The 15,829-nt window shown below is 30.7% G+C and overlaps 1 protein-coding gene and 1 long non-coding RNA gene across 9 annotated transcripts; one reads left to right on the plus strand and one right to left on the minus strand.

Annotated features, from left to right (window-relative positions):
• The first annotated feature begins 1,591 nt into the window (after nt 1-1,591).
• Nucleotides 1,592-8,892, plus strand: LOC116852704. Of its 6 annotated transcripts, none has more exons than XR_004379831.1 (4): nt 1,592-1,655; nt 7,152-7,428; nt 7,672-7,949; nt 8,303-8,892. It is a non-coding gene; the product is annotated as an uncharacterized LOC116852704 (long non-coding RNA). The 6 variants fall into 6 exon arrangements; XR_004379832.1 differs by lacking the exon at nt 1,592-1,655 and adding an exon at nt 1,957-2,387; XR_004379835.1 differs by lacking the exon at nt 7,152-7,428.
• On the minus strand, nt 3,173-15,079 carry LOC116852700 (serine/threonine-protein kinase/endoribonuclease IRE1). 3 transcript variants are annotated; one of them, XM_032833310.1, is made up of 14 exons: nt 14,729-15,079; nt 14,461-14,629; nt 14,048-14,168; nt 13,897-13,942; nt 13,405-13,784; nt 10,685-10,904; nt 9,736-9,980; nt 9,287-9,621; nt 8,882-9,036; nt 8,477-8,763; nt 7,670-7,972; nt 7,223-7,395; nt 6,450-6,641; nt 5,068-5,430 (listed from the first exon to the last, which is right to left on the minus strand). In XM_032833310.1, exons 2-14 carry the CDS (start codon nt 14,536-14,538, stop codon nt 5,068-5,070), a joined length of 2,898 nt encoding a protein of 965 aa, XP_032689201.1. In that variant the 5' UTR covers nt 14,539-14,629; nt 14,729-15,079. The 3 variants fall into 3 exon arrangements, with proteins under 3 accessions (XP_032689202.1, XP_032689200.1, XP_032689201.1); XM_032833311.1 differs by having other exon boundaries at nt 3,173-5,430; nt 14,470-15,079; XM_032833309.1 differs by having other exon boundaries at nt 3,173-5,430; nt 14,461-15,078.
• Between the last annotated feature and the right edge of the window lie 750 nt (nt 15,080-15,829).

Raw genomic sequence — 15,829 nt, forward strand, 5'->3', positions numbered from 1 at the left:
CTTGGAACAGCGACTTGTGATTGGACTGTGTCCAATTGCCCCGTGTCTAACTGATATACACCCGTTCTTAATACGTTTAGGATGATTTTAGGATGTCTAATGTTATCTGGGAGAGAATTAAGTGTACACAATGCACACAAAGTAGAACAGTCAAATATTTTGAAGTACATACACAAAAGAATGTAATAATTAAATATAATAATAATTTAATAGTTTGTGCATTATAAACTCTATTTGGATGTTTATATGTACAAAATTATTCTCCCAAGTGTCGATAATTTATATTGTACAAATAATAATAATAGTATTGTACAAAATAATAATATAATAATAATAAGTTTATAATCTATTATATATCTTTTATATATATACACGGTGACACCGAACAAGGTAGTCAAACTTCGATATCATATTCTACTCTTCCTAAGGATGAAAAAAAGTTATATAAACATAGGTCCGGAAACATAGGTCCTTTTCAAGAAATACTTTTTTGTTTATGATTGAGTATATTTAAAGCTTACTTAAAGAAATTGCTAGAAATGATTATCTCCTGCAACAATACATGCTTCACATCGATGTTGCCAATGGTATATTCCAAACTTATGTTTATGAATCAGAGATTCGTGCTTTCCGAGACATAAAAACTTTTCTGGATCTATGTTTACATGACCTTTTTCCATCTTTAGGAAGAGTAGAATACGGTACCGAAGTTTGGCCACCTTGTTCGGTGTCACTCTGTATATACATATATACAAGGTGTCCTGCCACTACTGCATTATCTCTTAAGGGTGGATTCCTGAGATAATTTAAAGAATAAAATCTTAATACAAAAATGTCAAGGCTATAATACTTTTCAAATTATAAATGATTAAAGTTGACCAATTATATTAAAGTACGTTCGCTCAAGTATGGTACAACACACAATGGTACAAGTGCATGCACATAAGAATTTGCATAAGATATGAAATTAGTTGTAAATCTCTGAAAAAAATGTCAAATATGTGACAGCTTATTGATTCTTATAAATGTATTGTATGATATTTTACTCATAACATTTTGACGAAATTGTTATTATTTGCGATATGTTAATTTAAATCATAGAAAAGGTAGATTATTATTACATACGTTGTTATATGTATGGAACTTCCATATCAATATTTGGAAAAGGGATGCATGTGCATGAACCTATACCATTGAGCGCTCAACAGTTGCACAACAGTTGAGCAATTCGTCAATGTAATTGGTCTAGATTTAGGGATCTAACAGTAAGAACTAATAATCGTTGATTGCTCACTGAGCAATACCAGCTTTTTCGGGAGCGGTGCACTTGGACACGGTGCATTTGGACACAGCCAATCACAGCACCGTGTGATTAGAGACATTTGTAGGGTCCCTTGGAACAGCGACTTGTGATTGGACTGTGTCCAATTGCCCCGTGTCCAACTGATATACACCCGCTTTTTCCGCTGAACGCACCCATTGTGTGTTGTACCGTACTTGAGTGCGCGTATTTTAGCCAGTATAATTGACCAACTTTAATAGTTTATAATTTGAAAAATATTATAGCCTGGACATTTTTATATTAGGATTTTTTTTATTCAAATTACCTCAGGAATCCGCCCTTAAGAGATAATGCAGTAGTGATGGGATAACCTGTATGTATATATGTGTATACATACATACATACATACATTTGTGTGTGTGTGTGTGTATATATATATTATTTATTATATATATATATATTTTTTTTTTAATAACGTCAGAAGCAAGAAAATACATGCTAAAAATTTTTGCAAAATATGTTAAAATAAAAATATATACCCACAAAGTGACATTTGCAATCGATTAAATAAATTTGTAAGATATTCCGTGCACATAATTTATTGTAAATTAACCTGAATAGAAATAGACGAAAAAATAGATTAAGAAGATGAATTGTATGTCATGTTAATTTACAACAAATTATTGATTGTTAGAACAAAAAAAAAAAAAAAAAAAATATATATATATATAAGTTTATTTTCTTTCTTATTTATATATGTTAGCACGCAAACTATATGCAAAACATATTAAACTTTTATTTATAGAGTGTTACCAAATTAACGTTCGGGAGAGGAAATAGATAAAGTCAAACTAAACATAGAAGCTTTCTACCATTTTGTAAACAATCACGTAAATTTACGTGTGCAAATTTCACGTAAATTATTAATTAAATTGGCAAATGATCGGGCGCGATATGATAGAATAAGCGTTGTAGATTAGAACCTGAGCCACGCCACTCGCAAAGTTATTCCAACTTTCGCTGATTGCGAATTGGCGAACGCGAGTGAGAGTTCAGTGAATATTAGAGCACAATCAGTGAATATTAGAACGCAGTCCAGTAAACGGTAGCTAAACTATATAAGTTCATATTATGTAATTTGTTACAGATTTTCAGCATTGTTAGTAATTTTAAAACATAACCTCTACAGAGTTCGTATACCACGTAGCGCGCGATAATTATTTTTAATTAATCCGATCATTTTGTCGCGCTTATTTGTTTCTTAATTATATCTACCAATTTATTGATTTTATATTTTATAACTTTCATAAAGAATAAATTATTTTTAATTTTATTTATTACTAATATATAATTATTTACTGATTATATAAATGTATATATTAATCATTATTAACATATAACTATTTATTATTAAGGCTTTTAGCTTCTCGCATTGTTAATCTTTTTTTAATAACGTCAGAAGCAAGAAAATACATGCTAAAAATTTTTGCAAAATATGTTAAAATAAAAATATATACCCATAAAGTGACATTTGCAATCAATTAAATAAATTTGTAAGATATTCCGTGCACATAATTTATTGTAAATTAACCTGAATAGAAATAGATGAAAAAATAGATTAAGAAGATGAATTGTATGTCATGTTAATTTACAACAAATTATTGATTGTTAGAACAAAAGACGAGTGCACAGAATATCACAAATTTGTTTAATCTTTTGCAAGTGTTACTTTATGGATATATATTTTTATTTTAACGTATTTTGCAAGAATTTTTAGCATGCATTTTCTCGTTTCTGATGTCATTAAAAAAAAGATAGACAATGCGAGCTTTATTTTCAGTTAAATTCACGCACTTTCGGGTTTTCTTATGGCTTAAAAAGTTTACATAGTTTGCAAAATGGTAAAGGATTTCTTATTCAACTTGACTCAATCTACCTGCTACTGAATGCTTAACATTAATTCATTAATAGTCTATATTAATGAATCACACATATGCACGCACACGCACGCACGCACACGCACACATTATCCTGCGCAAATAATTTTATAATTATCAACATAAAACATTGTCCGCATTAATTATTGATATAATATATAACCAATTATTAATATATATTCTGTCTATATCGCTTAAAAATGGTCCCCTTACGTTTATATTTTAATTGCTTTATTCTAATATATGAGATCGCACTATATATTTTCACAAGCATCGCATATAAATAATCTTTTATACGTTGATAAAATGCAAATCGCCAAATATTTCTGAGTTCCAGAGTTTTCGCAAGACTATTCTAAGAAGAATAATCTTGCATTATGTCCATACATTCTTAGATATTGTCAAAATTTCTGAATTTGCTTTCAGTAATTAATTAATTATTTACAGACGTCTCTCTCTCCCTCTCTCTCTTTCTCTCTCTCTCTGTCTCGATATAGAATATAAAAAGTACGTGTAACATACACACGCGCGTATATGTATGAATGAGTGAGTTAAGTAAATGAATGAAAGATCACAGATACATTTTTTGATCCAAATATCATTAATGTTTACTATTTCCAATTCATATTCAGATAAAATAATGTCCTTTTAAAGCTCAATTTGTTTAAGAAATAAGGAAACTTTACCTTTAAATTTATTAAAATTTAAAGATAAAAAATTCAATAAAACAAATTTCTTTGCTCATTTGAAAGAAAAAAAGTTTAAATAGGACCTAAAAACACACACTAAAGATCAAAATTACATTTATATCTGGGAGAAGCTACATCAGAGCTTAACACGCATTGCAAATTTTGGCCAATTTTCGACTTACTTTGCTTAGTGCTATTTTTCTTACTTCATCATCCCGTTCAACTTACAAGCCGTTTCAGATTCAAGAACGTATGATTTGTAAATATATATTTTTAATAATTTTTTACTATTGGAAACAAATATAACTCATATGTTTCTAAGTCTCGAGTAACTTGTAAGTTGCGTGTAAGACGATAAGATAAGGGAAATAGCGCTAGACGGAGCAAGTTGAAAATCGACCGAAATGTGCAACGCGTCCCGAGCTTTGAACTACATAATATAAATATCATAACGCTTGAGGAATCAAGAATGATCCCTTAAGGCCTTTTTACATTGGCTGCAATGGCAGTTGCAATATTTGTCGCAAACAGTGACCACAAATTCAGAGCGTGAACTTGGCTAGCATTGTAAGATCTCACCACTATCAAAATTAAGTCATACTCCGATAAGCTTGTGCAGAAATTATATTATTATTAATTAATTATTACTGTGTAACCTTGTTGATAATGACTCTTAATTTTGACAGTTTCGTAAACTTTTGATTTTATTATGTCTAAATCGTTCTACAAATCGATTATACATTGATTAGCTGTATCAACAAAGGCTGTTCTGATATTCATTCCTAGTATTGAAAATCTATATTAGTGTACATATTAGTATACGTAACTATATTAGTATATGTTTATGTACTATACATAGTTTATGTTTATGTACTATACATAAACATAAACTATAGATTTTCATTACTGACAATGGATATCATAATATAGCCAAAATCAACAAGTTTACGCTATGAATTTACGATCATCATTGTCACGATTGTTGCAACTAACATTGCGACCAATATAGAAGAACTTTTATGTTACTGGATGTCTTATTGATATTAAATCGAGATTTAATCATAAACCCAAATTTCATTATAGTTCAGTTCAAATGTACTTGCGCAAACACATCTTTCTTCTCTTCATTTGCATTGATAACTATTTTATATAAAATAACTTAATTTGCCGGCGGCATTAAGCAAGGTGTCGACTCCTCCTGCTTTTTTCTTTCTTGCTTCTTCTTTTGACCGCGATATCTTGTTGGATTGGTGCTTGAATTAATCCTCCTCGTTGATGTCGATAGCATGTTTTTCACTCGAGCTATTCGTATAGCTCTTTGTTGTCCTTCACATCCGCACGAAAAAGTATATTCTAAATGATAATAACGTTTAAGGTTCGATTCGTCTCGGAAATTCTGCATCGCGCACCACACATGACACAATAAGTTCGGAAATCTGGATAGCCAGTATTCCGTGAACTGATCAGGAATTTCGCCGAGACTCTCCTGTGCTTTCGGGCTTAATTCTCGATAATGATGTTTCTAAAAACATACCATGATGCCAACGCTAACTTACGCAGGATGTCCCAAACCAAGAGAACGAGAAAATGTCTCGCCTTTTAATTATTTAAAATTAATTTTTAATATCAACAAAAATCGAATAATATATAATTTATATTATAAATAACGTAACATTTGTACAGAGTTGGGAAAGTTACTTTTTAAAAGTAACTAGTAACAGTTTCTTTTGCTGAAAATATAACTAGTTACAGTTACAGTTTCTTTTGCTGAAAATGTAACTAATTACAGTTACAAGTTACTGGCTATGAAAAGTAACTCGTTACAGTTACACAAAGTTACATCGTTACTTTTAAGTTACTTTCTTAAAATGATTGTAAATTATTATTGTAAATACAAAAATCTTACATTTTAAGTTTTACTAAATTGTAAGAATTTATTTCTATAATTAATATCTACCACATTAATTAGTCCACTTAACAAATTTCAAATCTGTACTTAATATAATAAAAATTTAATAATAGCTTTGTAGAAATAAAAGAATTTAATTACATGCTCCATAAATATGTTGATAAATTCCCCAAATAGCACAGAGAATTTAAAGAGAATTCAGTTGTATGTCACCAATTCTGAGTTCATTTTTAAATGCAAAAAGAATTCTTTTCACTGAACTAAACTCTGAAGAATTCTTTTTACATCTGAAAATGAACTCAGAATTGTTGATATATGACTACATTCTTTTTTAATTCTTTTTGAATTCTCTGTGCTATTTAAATTATTAAATTAATATACAATTACTATATAATTTTAATTTTATTTTTACATTCCCCAAGTAACTATTAAAGTAACTGTTAAAAAAGTTACAAGTTACTAAAAGTAAGTAACTAAGTTAAGTTACAGTTACAGGTGAGGAAAAAAGTAACTAAGTTACAGTTACCAAAAAATATAACTGTAACTATAACTTCGTTACAAGTAACGAATTTCCCAACCCTGCATTTGTATTATACTTGTGACCATTTGTACCATTGCTTATCTTCACTGACCTTATTCCGCAAAGCCCTGAGCAGATCCCTCATACTATCGCCACTGTAGCTTCTATATTTCCGTAGATCCGATGCAACTTCCACATCTATGTACGATATCCAATCATTTTCTATCACACGTTCGCCACAACTTTCCAAGGCTATTAAGGCTGGGCTGTCTAATTGATCTTTTTCCACTCGATCGCTGACATCCTGTCCACAAATTACGATAATAATAATTAAACTTTAAAAATTATACCAATAGCTTCAGTGGATAGAGCATAATCATAAAAGTAATAAAAGAACAGTAATTTTTAAAGCTTAATCGTAACATTGTTGTGATGGATTTCTCGTTATTGGATAGGCACCTTCGAATGCATTATGTCACACTGTCACACTGTCACACTGTCACACACACACACACACACACACACACACACACACACACACACACACACACACACACGTGTGTGTGTGTGTGTGTGTGTGTGTATTATTAAATCGAGATTTAATTATAAACTCAAATTTCTCATTACTGTTCAGTTCAAATGTACTCATGCAAACATATCTTTCTTCTCTTCATTTGCATTAATAACCATCATATACTATCACATTGATATATATATATATATATATATATATATATAATTATTTTTAAAAAATTTTATGAAAAGTAGACAAAATGTACACACAATCTCTAAATTATATATTTATATAATTTAGATTGTACACCTTTTCATTTCGAGTGTGGGCGAAATATGGATCTTGACAATATTAAAAAACATTTTATATACCTGGAAAAAACTCAGAATCTTTAACGAACTCCAAAAAATCGGATAATTACAAATCGCCAAAGCTGGTGGCCTGTTGGAAGGATTGTTGCAAATCATCATCTTGATGAGCAGTAGCGCTAATTCTCTGTCATTTGCAGACATGGTCTGAAGTGTTATCAAATTGCTTTCGCCACCTGCAGCAGGAATAGAATAAGTTACTTGATTAGGTGATAGTTATATTTAATATTTCTTACTGAACATCTTTGGAATAGAAATGTAACTACATAGTATATTATTAATTTAGTATATTATTATTTGTTTTACAACGATAATTCAATATATATGAATTTTATATGTATTATAGCAGTTTAATTAAAAAGATACATCAAATAGTAAATAAAACAATAGTATGAATAATAAAAATAGTTAAATACTGAAACTTGGAAATTTAACTTAATCAGTACTTACAGATGATGTTGGCTTGCCTTCGTAGAGGATCACCAAAAGGATGTTTACCATCGGAGAGAACATAATAAAAAACACAACCGAGCGAGAAGATGTCAACCGCACATGTCGCACTTTCTTCATTATCTCCAAGTATTTCCGGTGCTATCCAGCCGTCCGTTCCAGTAACGCCAGATCTTCGCGAAAATGATACGCGACCCAGTTGAAGTTTTTTGCATAAACCGAAATCCGATATCATCGCACGTACTTCACCTCGTGGTCCAGGAACGGAAAGAAGCACATTGTGAGGCTTAATATCTCTGTGGACTGCGCCAATATTACAAACTTTTATAAATTAACTTTTAACTTCCTAAAAGTAGAAATAAATGATATATATGTGTGTGTGTGTGTGTGTGTGTGTGTGTGTGTGTGTGTGTGTCTATATATATATATATATAGACACACACACACACACATATATATCTCTCTCTTATACACATCTAGATGTGTATATGAGACAGTATATATACACACACACACACACACGTGTGTGTGTGTGTGTGTATATATATATATATATATATATATATATATATATATATAATTACATCTTTTCAAAATTTACCTTTCAGAGTTGTCTATTTTTTTAAATTTAAGGTACAGTTATGTGTGAAGGAAACAAAAATATAACTCTCTGAAAAGACTATGAAAATGATATCAGTGCACATGTGAGAAAGCACATGTAAAAAGGTGTCTTTTACTTTACAACATATCCAAAGCTTTAAAAAATTAGTTAATAATACTTACAATTTCTTTCTTCATCAGACTTACCGATATCCAAAGAATGCAAGTGCGCCAACCCGAATGTTGCCTGATATAAGATATTCTTTACAGATATCTTCTCCCTATTGTATTTGCCTGCTACGTAATCTTGTAACGTAGCTTCAGCAAGCTCCAAAGCGATGTATCTGAACATACGATCCTGTTCAGTACAAAAGTACCTAACTACATTTGCGTGTGCATCTGATTCCCTCAGCAAGGCCACCTCTCGGTCAGCAAACATAAAACAATCCGGCAGCAGACGTTTCACAGCCACAGCACGACCATCAAATTCACCTCTAAAGAAAGAAGCAGAGTGAAATAAAGACTTTTCTGTATAAAAAATAATACATCTGTATGTTCTTCTGTTACATCTGTAAATATTGTATTATTATACAAATTAAAAATATAAATTACTTGTACACAAATGTTCCTTCGCATCCTTTGCCTAAGACTTGTCTCGTGTCAAATGTAATCTTTCCTACTCTCACTAAACCCTCTCCAATATCTTCCGGTATAATAGTCAAGCTATCTTTATTAAAATAACTCGTGCGACTATTTTCGCGCGAACCCTAAACAAATAATTTAACAATAAAATTTCCTGAGAAAATTATTAAAATTTTATAGATTATAAAAAGTTCTATTTTTTTTGAAAATAGAATATTTCTATTTCTATTACTAATAATTTTTTTAAATATTGAGATATTAATTGATTTTGTTAAGATTGATCGATTTTGAAAAGCGACGCTTCTCAAGATTAATCTACGATATATATTACACATACATTATATACACACACACACACACATATATATGTTGTACCTGTGATAATTGTTGAACGCCCTTAATCTGAGTATTTATATACCAAAACATTATGATAACACATCCTATGAGTATAATCATGGTTAACTTTAAACCCTTATCCTCTTGCTGATTTAACCATATTTTGCTAGCGCTGTAAGTTTTTGATATAACCATTTGCCAATTTTGCTTGCTTTCTGACTGGACTGTATCGTTAGGCATATCTGTTTGCATGGCGATTGATAGATTTGTACCGGTAATATTCAATGTCGAAGACTCGATTATCGGGTCAGATCGCCCGGTTATTTGAAGAGGCTGATTTTGTGCTTTATATTCCGCATGTACCTTATAATGATCTGAATGGAAGAATTATAGAATTATAAAAATCGCAAAATATACGTTGCGATATATTCTTATTGATTTATTTACATAATGCACGAGTGCAAATAAACGTGACTTGTACACATTACCTAACATAATAATATTTTTGGTGCGTTTGAAGCTTTGATAATCATTAGCTACATCGATGTTAGAAATAAAAACGTGATTTCCTGGCAATGGTACTTCACTGTCATCTGCATCAAGATGCGAAGTTAGTAATGGACCTTCCAGAAGCAAATGTTCAATATTGCTTGATATCGTTGTCGTGTCCGTGTCAACGAGCGATGGTAAAGCATAGAAACCATATCGATGTTGGCCAACGTATAAAGTTTTACTAGAACAAAATCACTTGAGAATTAACACGTTTACTACTATAGTTTATTCGGGGAATTCTTTTCACAGATCATATCGCATTTGTTTTCATGTAATTACATAAAACAGACTTGTTTTATTTTTATACAGATATACAAAAAAAAAATATTGTTGTCGTATATAAATATATAACGTTAGTAGCGAACATGTTAAGTAAAATTGAAAATTTTGAATAAAGATGAACTTGAAGTGAGATCTGTGCATCACACATATGTGATACTGGTAGCGAACGTTAACTTGCTAAATGTTAACTTAAATATAATTAAGTTTATTATGATTAATTTATGTGAAATAATGTTAAGTTTCTTAAGATTCTTGGATATTCGCATTGTCCATCTCTTTTTAATGATGTTAAAAACGAGGAAATGCATGCTAAAAATTCTTGAAAAATACATCGAAATAAAAAGATATGTCCACAAAATGACAATCAATTAAGCACATCTCTAAAATACTTTGAACACTTTCCTTTTGCTCTAACAATTAATGAATAATCATAAAATTAACGTAATATGCAACTTTATTCTTTCTCATCTAATTTTCTCATTATTTTGTCATATTAATTTTACGAATTATTATTATAAGGGGCTTTAAAGAGACGCGATTTTTTCTCCGTTTAATATTTACGAAATGTAGAATTTTTTCCAATCTTGAGCAATTTTAACTTACAACAGCTGAATATCAGTTGATTTTGTCGCGAGTCTTTCCAATAATGAATCCAATGTTCCTTCAGCAATACTTGTAAAAGGAACTGTCAGCAATCCGTCTTCAGTTAGGGTGTACATCGCTATTATCGGACTTTTGAGATCCAATTCCCAAAGAACTATGCCTAATCTCTTATCCAGTGTCACAACGCGACCTGTTGAGCTTGTGGTAAAATGTAACAAATCTAAAATTAAATAAAGTTGTTACATAAAATATATATTCTATGTTTGATATTATGCAATATCTCTCAAAAGATCTCTTTCAGAAACAGTCAAATATCTTGAAAAATATATGTTTTAAGAAAGAAATGTTTTAAACAAATATTTTAAGGTTCAAAAAATATATTATATTTAAATAGCTGCTGAAAAGTATTTGATGTTAGAAAGATTTTAGAATATCCTGTCGAGACTAATTTCAATATTTTTTAAATTATTCGGTTTTCTTAATATAAATTAATTCCTTAGATTATTCTGCGTATAAAAATGTTAACTTGAGACTTTTTATATCTCGTCGCAGTCATGTTGAATTTATAACGTTAGAAGCGAGGAACAACGTACTGATGAAAGTTGCGTGCTATTTCTAAATTAAGATAAATATGGACGAAAGAGCATTTGAGATTGTTTGAGCATACTTGTAAAATTGTCCGAAAGATATTCCTTTCCCCTGACGATTAATAAATAGTCGTATAATAAATGATGAAATTAAGACATGCAGATAAAACATTCATTTCACATGCCTCATTTCGAAATTTATTATACGATTATTTATTGATCAAGAGAAAGGGATACCTTTCAGACAATTTTACGAATGTACTTAAGCAACCTAAAATGCTTTTTTATTCATGATTATCTTTATTCAGAAATGACACGCAACTTTCATCAGCATATCATTCCTCGCTTCTGATGTCATCACGAATTTGATATAACGAGAAGTCAAGGCGAGAAGTCAAGAAGTCATAAGATCATTAAAAAGTGTATACTCTTTGAAATATTTTACAATTTTCTCTGATACTTTTTTCGATATAAGATATGAAATAAAATATTCATTTTTTTATAACTTGTTTTTGTATAAAAAATAATAAATGGAATTCATTATTAAAGAAATATCGAAAACATAAAAACAACATAATTGCATTTTGTAAATGCATTGATGCATCAGTGTGCAAAGATTAGAATCATTAATGGATTCCTCTTGTTATTATGTACAAAAATATTAAGATTTCTGAGTACTTGTGTCGTCTATCTGCATTTAATGATGTCAGAGTAAACGCATGCTAAAAATTCTTGCGAAATAAATATTTAAATAAAAAGATATATCTATAAAACGACACTTGCAACTGATCGAGCAAATCTGTAAAATAATCTGAACAAATACTTCCCTTTTGCTGTAATAATCAATAATTTACTAATTATGACATACATCTTTTTAACCTATCTTTTCGCATGATTTCACGTTTATTTACGGTAAACTGTTGATTGTTAGAACAAAAGGGAAGTGTTTGAACTATTGTACAAATTAATTGCAACTCCATTAATTGCAAGTGTCGCTTTACAGATATATTTTTTTATTGTAAATGTATTTCGCAAGAATGCTAAGCACGCTTTCTTCGCTTCTGACGTCATTAAAAAGAAACATAATAGGATAGACCGAGGTGAATCGAATCATAAGGTGAATTAGATCAATATAAGCTCTAAGACAATTATTGTTAATATTTTGTTTTAAATGAATTGTTTTGTTATGCCAATTACTAACAGTTAGACTAATCGGGTTCACTTTGTGATCCAATTCGCCTCGGTCTATCCTACGAGTATCCAAGAGCTTTAAGGTCATCGAGAAATTTATATTTTATATCTTAGGACCGGTTTCACCAACTCCGGTTACAGTCAAAATTTGACCGACGATATCAGAGTTTCAACTGATGGGCATGAGTACTTGTCATTCTTATCCATTAGAATTTTCAGTTGGAACTAATACCGTCAGTCAGATTTGATCGTAACCAGAGTTGGTAAAACCAGCCCTTATACTGAAATATCTTAAGATAAAATTTAAAACATTTCGAAAAATATTCACTTTTAGACGATCTGACACCAGTATTTTTATATATAGAATTAATGGAAGGGTTGATTTATATTAAAAAAAAACATGATTTTACTAATAAAATGAAAATTTACTCTCTTTGACAAAACCTTTTAAAATCATTTCAAAGTAAAATAACCTTTGGCAACTAATATATTTAAGCTCTAAAGCATTTGTTTTAAACATTTTTTTTCTAAAATGTGCATTTTTAGATAAAATGTATATTTTTAGAAAGATATTCAACGATTTATAGCACTTTGGAAAACTCTGTATATATACAGGGTGTTTCAGACTTTCCTCCACAAATTTTGTGGAAACACAAAACGGTAAAAGACGTTTTTGTTCAGTTTGATCTAATGTATAAGTATACAATGGCAGACAGCGCCACTACAGCTCACATGCTATATCGCGTGTAATTCACTAATCTTTTTTTGAATATCTTGAGATTTATTGCAAATAATGCAAAACGGTATAGGACTTTTATATTTACCTCAATCCATTCTACGTTCCCACAAAAATTATGGAAAAGAGTCTGACAACCTGTATACATAATAAATAATATACCTAACAAAAATTTTAATATCATTGTTTTATAACAGGAAAATTACCGTAATTGTCGGCAACATCAGGTTCCATTTTTTCAGCAGAATAATCATAGAATGTCACATTCCATTTTCTATCTTTATGCTTACTATCAACCATAATAATATTATATTCTGTACGACCGACAAAAATAGCATTCTGTATTTTTAAAGGACAAGTATTTTTGACGTCATTAAAGCTCAAAAGTTGCTCCCTTTCACCAGTTGTTGGATCAATGCTAAACCAAGTATCAATTTTTCTACCAGTGTACAACATGCCATCACTACTTTTGCAAGGGCTATTAGCCACCAGCTGGGGAATGGTTAATGGCAGTTTTTTTAATGCTTCTGAATCTCTACCAAATAAATAAAGTGTACCATCTCTGGGGTCTGGTAGAAACATTCGCCTAAAAGCAGAAGTTAACAAAGGCTCATGTTACCTTATTTAATATATGATATTATTTATAGTTTATCATGAAAAATAGCTCCATAAAATAATTAAATATATAAAGAACATACATTTTATTCTCTGATATATCCCCAATAGGCACTTTAACTACTGGCTCTGAAACATGAATAAGTATATATAGATATTTGTGTATGTACATATGTATACACATATATTAAAAAATAATATATTTATATACAATTAAATAAAATTAATTACTACCATTGTCCTGTTGCCATCGTATTTCTCCTGATCGTTGACTAACTCCTACAAGAGATCCTCTGAGTGTAGAAAACAAAACAAGAGTATCATCTTGTTCCACTACTAGTTCAGTATTAGAATTCTAACAACAAATATTAATGTGTTCAAATTACAAATTCAAATAGGTCTTTTTTTTATATTTTCTATATATATATATATATATATATATATGTATATATACATATATATATATATGTATATATAAGTTTTTAAATATATAAAATAAAAACTTGAAGGAAAATTTGTTTTTAATATTTAATTTCTTAATTAATAATGTACAAATATATTTTCAATTATTTATGCACATAAGATACATTAAAAGTTTAAGAAAGTCTCTATAATGTATCCCTAATAAAAGAAATTATATTACATACATCTGTTACCTGCTGTCCTACACAGAGTCGCAGTATCAGCAGGATAACAAATATTTTTGGCTCAATTATTCTTCTCATTTTTATTACAATGTAATGAGTCACTGTGATGCAATCTGTATTGTTGCCATGAATGCTGTATTATTGACTAATGCTGTATAAATTGTATTTTCTGTAGATATATAATTACATAGTCATCACATAATTTTTTTTTAAGTACAATTAAAATAAAATATGAAAGGTATCCTTTCAGTGTAAGTTTAATAATAACATTTCGTTATCTTGTAACTCGGTTGGTGAGCGAAATACAGTACATCGAGAAATCTCTTAAAACAGTAAAGATTACGTCAAAAAACAAGTTTGATTTATCTCCTGTGTTGCTGCGTTATTACACCAATTACGTATATTCAAAGTCAAAATGGTCATCATAACAATCCATCTATTCTTATTATCGTGAATTTTTCAGTCTCTGTAAATTCTAATTACTGGAAATACAACCGGAAACCTAAAAGATGACACGCACATTTTGGCAAATATTTTATATGGACACGTGTCTCAAGTACAATCACAGATGTCCATATTAAACAGTCTGTTCTTTTCAGCTGCACTGCTGCAATAACTAAACTGGTGCAATAAGTAAGAGTGAGAAAATATATACTTGTCTCACATTAACTTATTGTACCAGTGCAGCTGAAAAGAACAGACCATGGCTGCGTTCCGTTTCACGCATATGCGCGCATTTATCTATAGTTCATGTTACATATATTGTAGGCAATGCGCGCATATGCGTGAAACGGAACGCAACCATATATTGCAGGATTCACACTGCGTTCCATGTCCGATGTCCTACGTACGATATCCAATAAAGAGAACAGCTTTCTAATAGAGAACTCAATTCTCGATTGGAAAGCTGTTCTACTATTGGATATCGGACGTCGTACGTCGAATATCGGACGCGGTGTGAATCTTCCATAACAGGCTATCTAATGGCTCCTGCACACAGGACGCGGTAATGCTTGCCGCGCGGCGGAAGTCCGCGTGACAGCCAATCAATATGTTGTTTTTCCGTAAGAGCTAGAAGATTATTACGGAAAGCAGCATATTGATTGGCTGTCGCGCGGACTTTCGCTGCGCGGCGGAAATCCGCTCAACAGCCAATGAATATATTGTTTTTCCGTAAAAGTTATGTCTTCTGCACACAGGACGCGGTAATGCTTGCCGCGCGGCGAAAGTTCGCGCAACAGCCAATCAATATGCTGCTTTTCGTAATAATCTTCTAGATCTTACGGAAAAACAACATATTGATTGGCTGTCGCTCGGACTTCCGCCGCGCGGCAAGCATTACCGCGTCCTGTGTGCAGGAGCCATTAGA

This window comes from Odontomachus brunneus, unplaced genomic scaffold (assembly GCF_010583005.1).
Source record: "Odontomachus brunneus isolate Ranch 3 - 2012 unplaced genomic scaffold, Obru_v1 Obru_scaffold_250, whole genome shotgun sequence".
Taxonomy (NCBI): Eukaryota; Metazoa; Arthropoda; class Insecta; order Hymenoptera; family Formicidae; genus Odontomachus; species Odontomachus brunneus.

Bases quoted from the DNA above. Each gene is read 5' to 3' on its own strand.
- LOC116852700 (XM_032833309.1), bottom strand. From the start codon at position 14,538: ATGAGAAGAATAATTGAGCCAAAAATATTTGTTATCCTGCTGATACTG. The intron at 9,622-9,735 runs GTAATGTGTACA...TCTTCCATTCAG, and splicing joins CAAAAATATTATTATGTTAG to ATCATTATAAGGTACATGCG. The intron at 5,431-6,449 runs GTCAGTGAAGAT...GTATGTTTTTAG, and splicing joins TCAGGGCTTTGCGGAATAAG to AAACATCATTATCGAGAATT.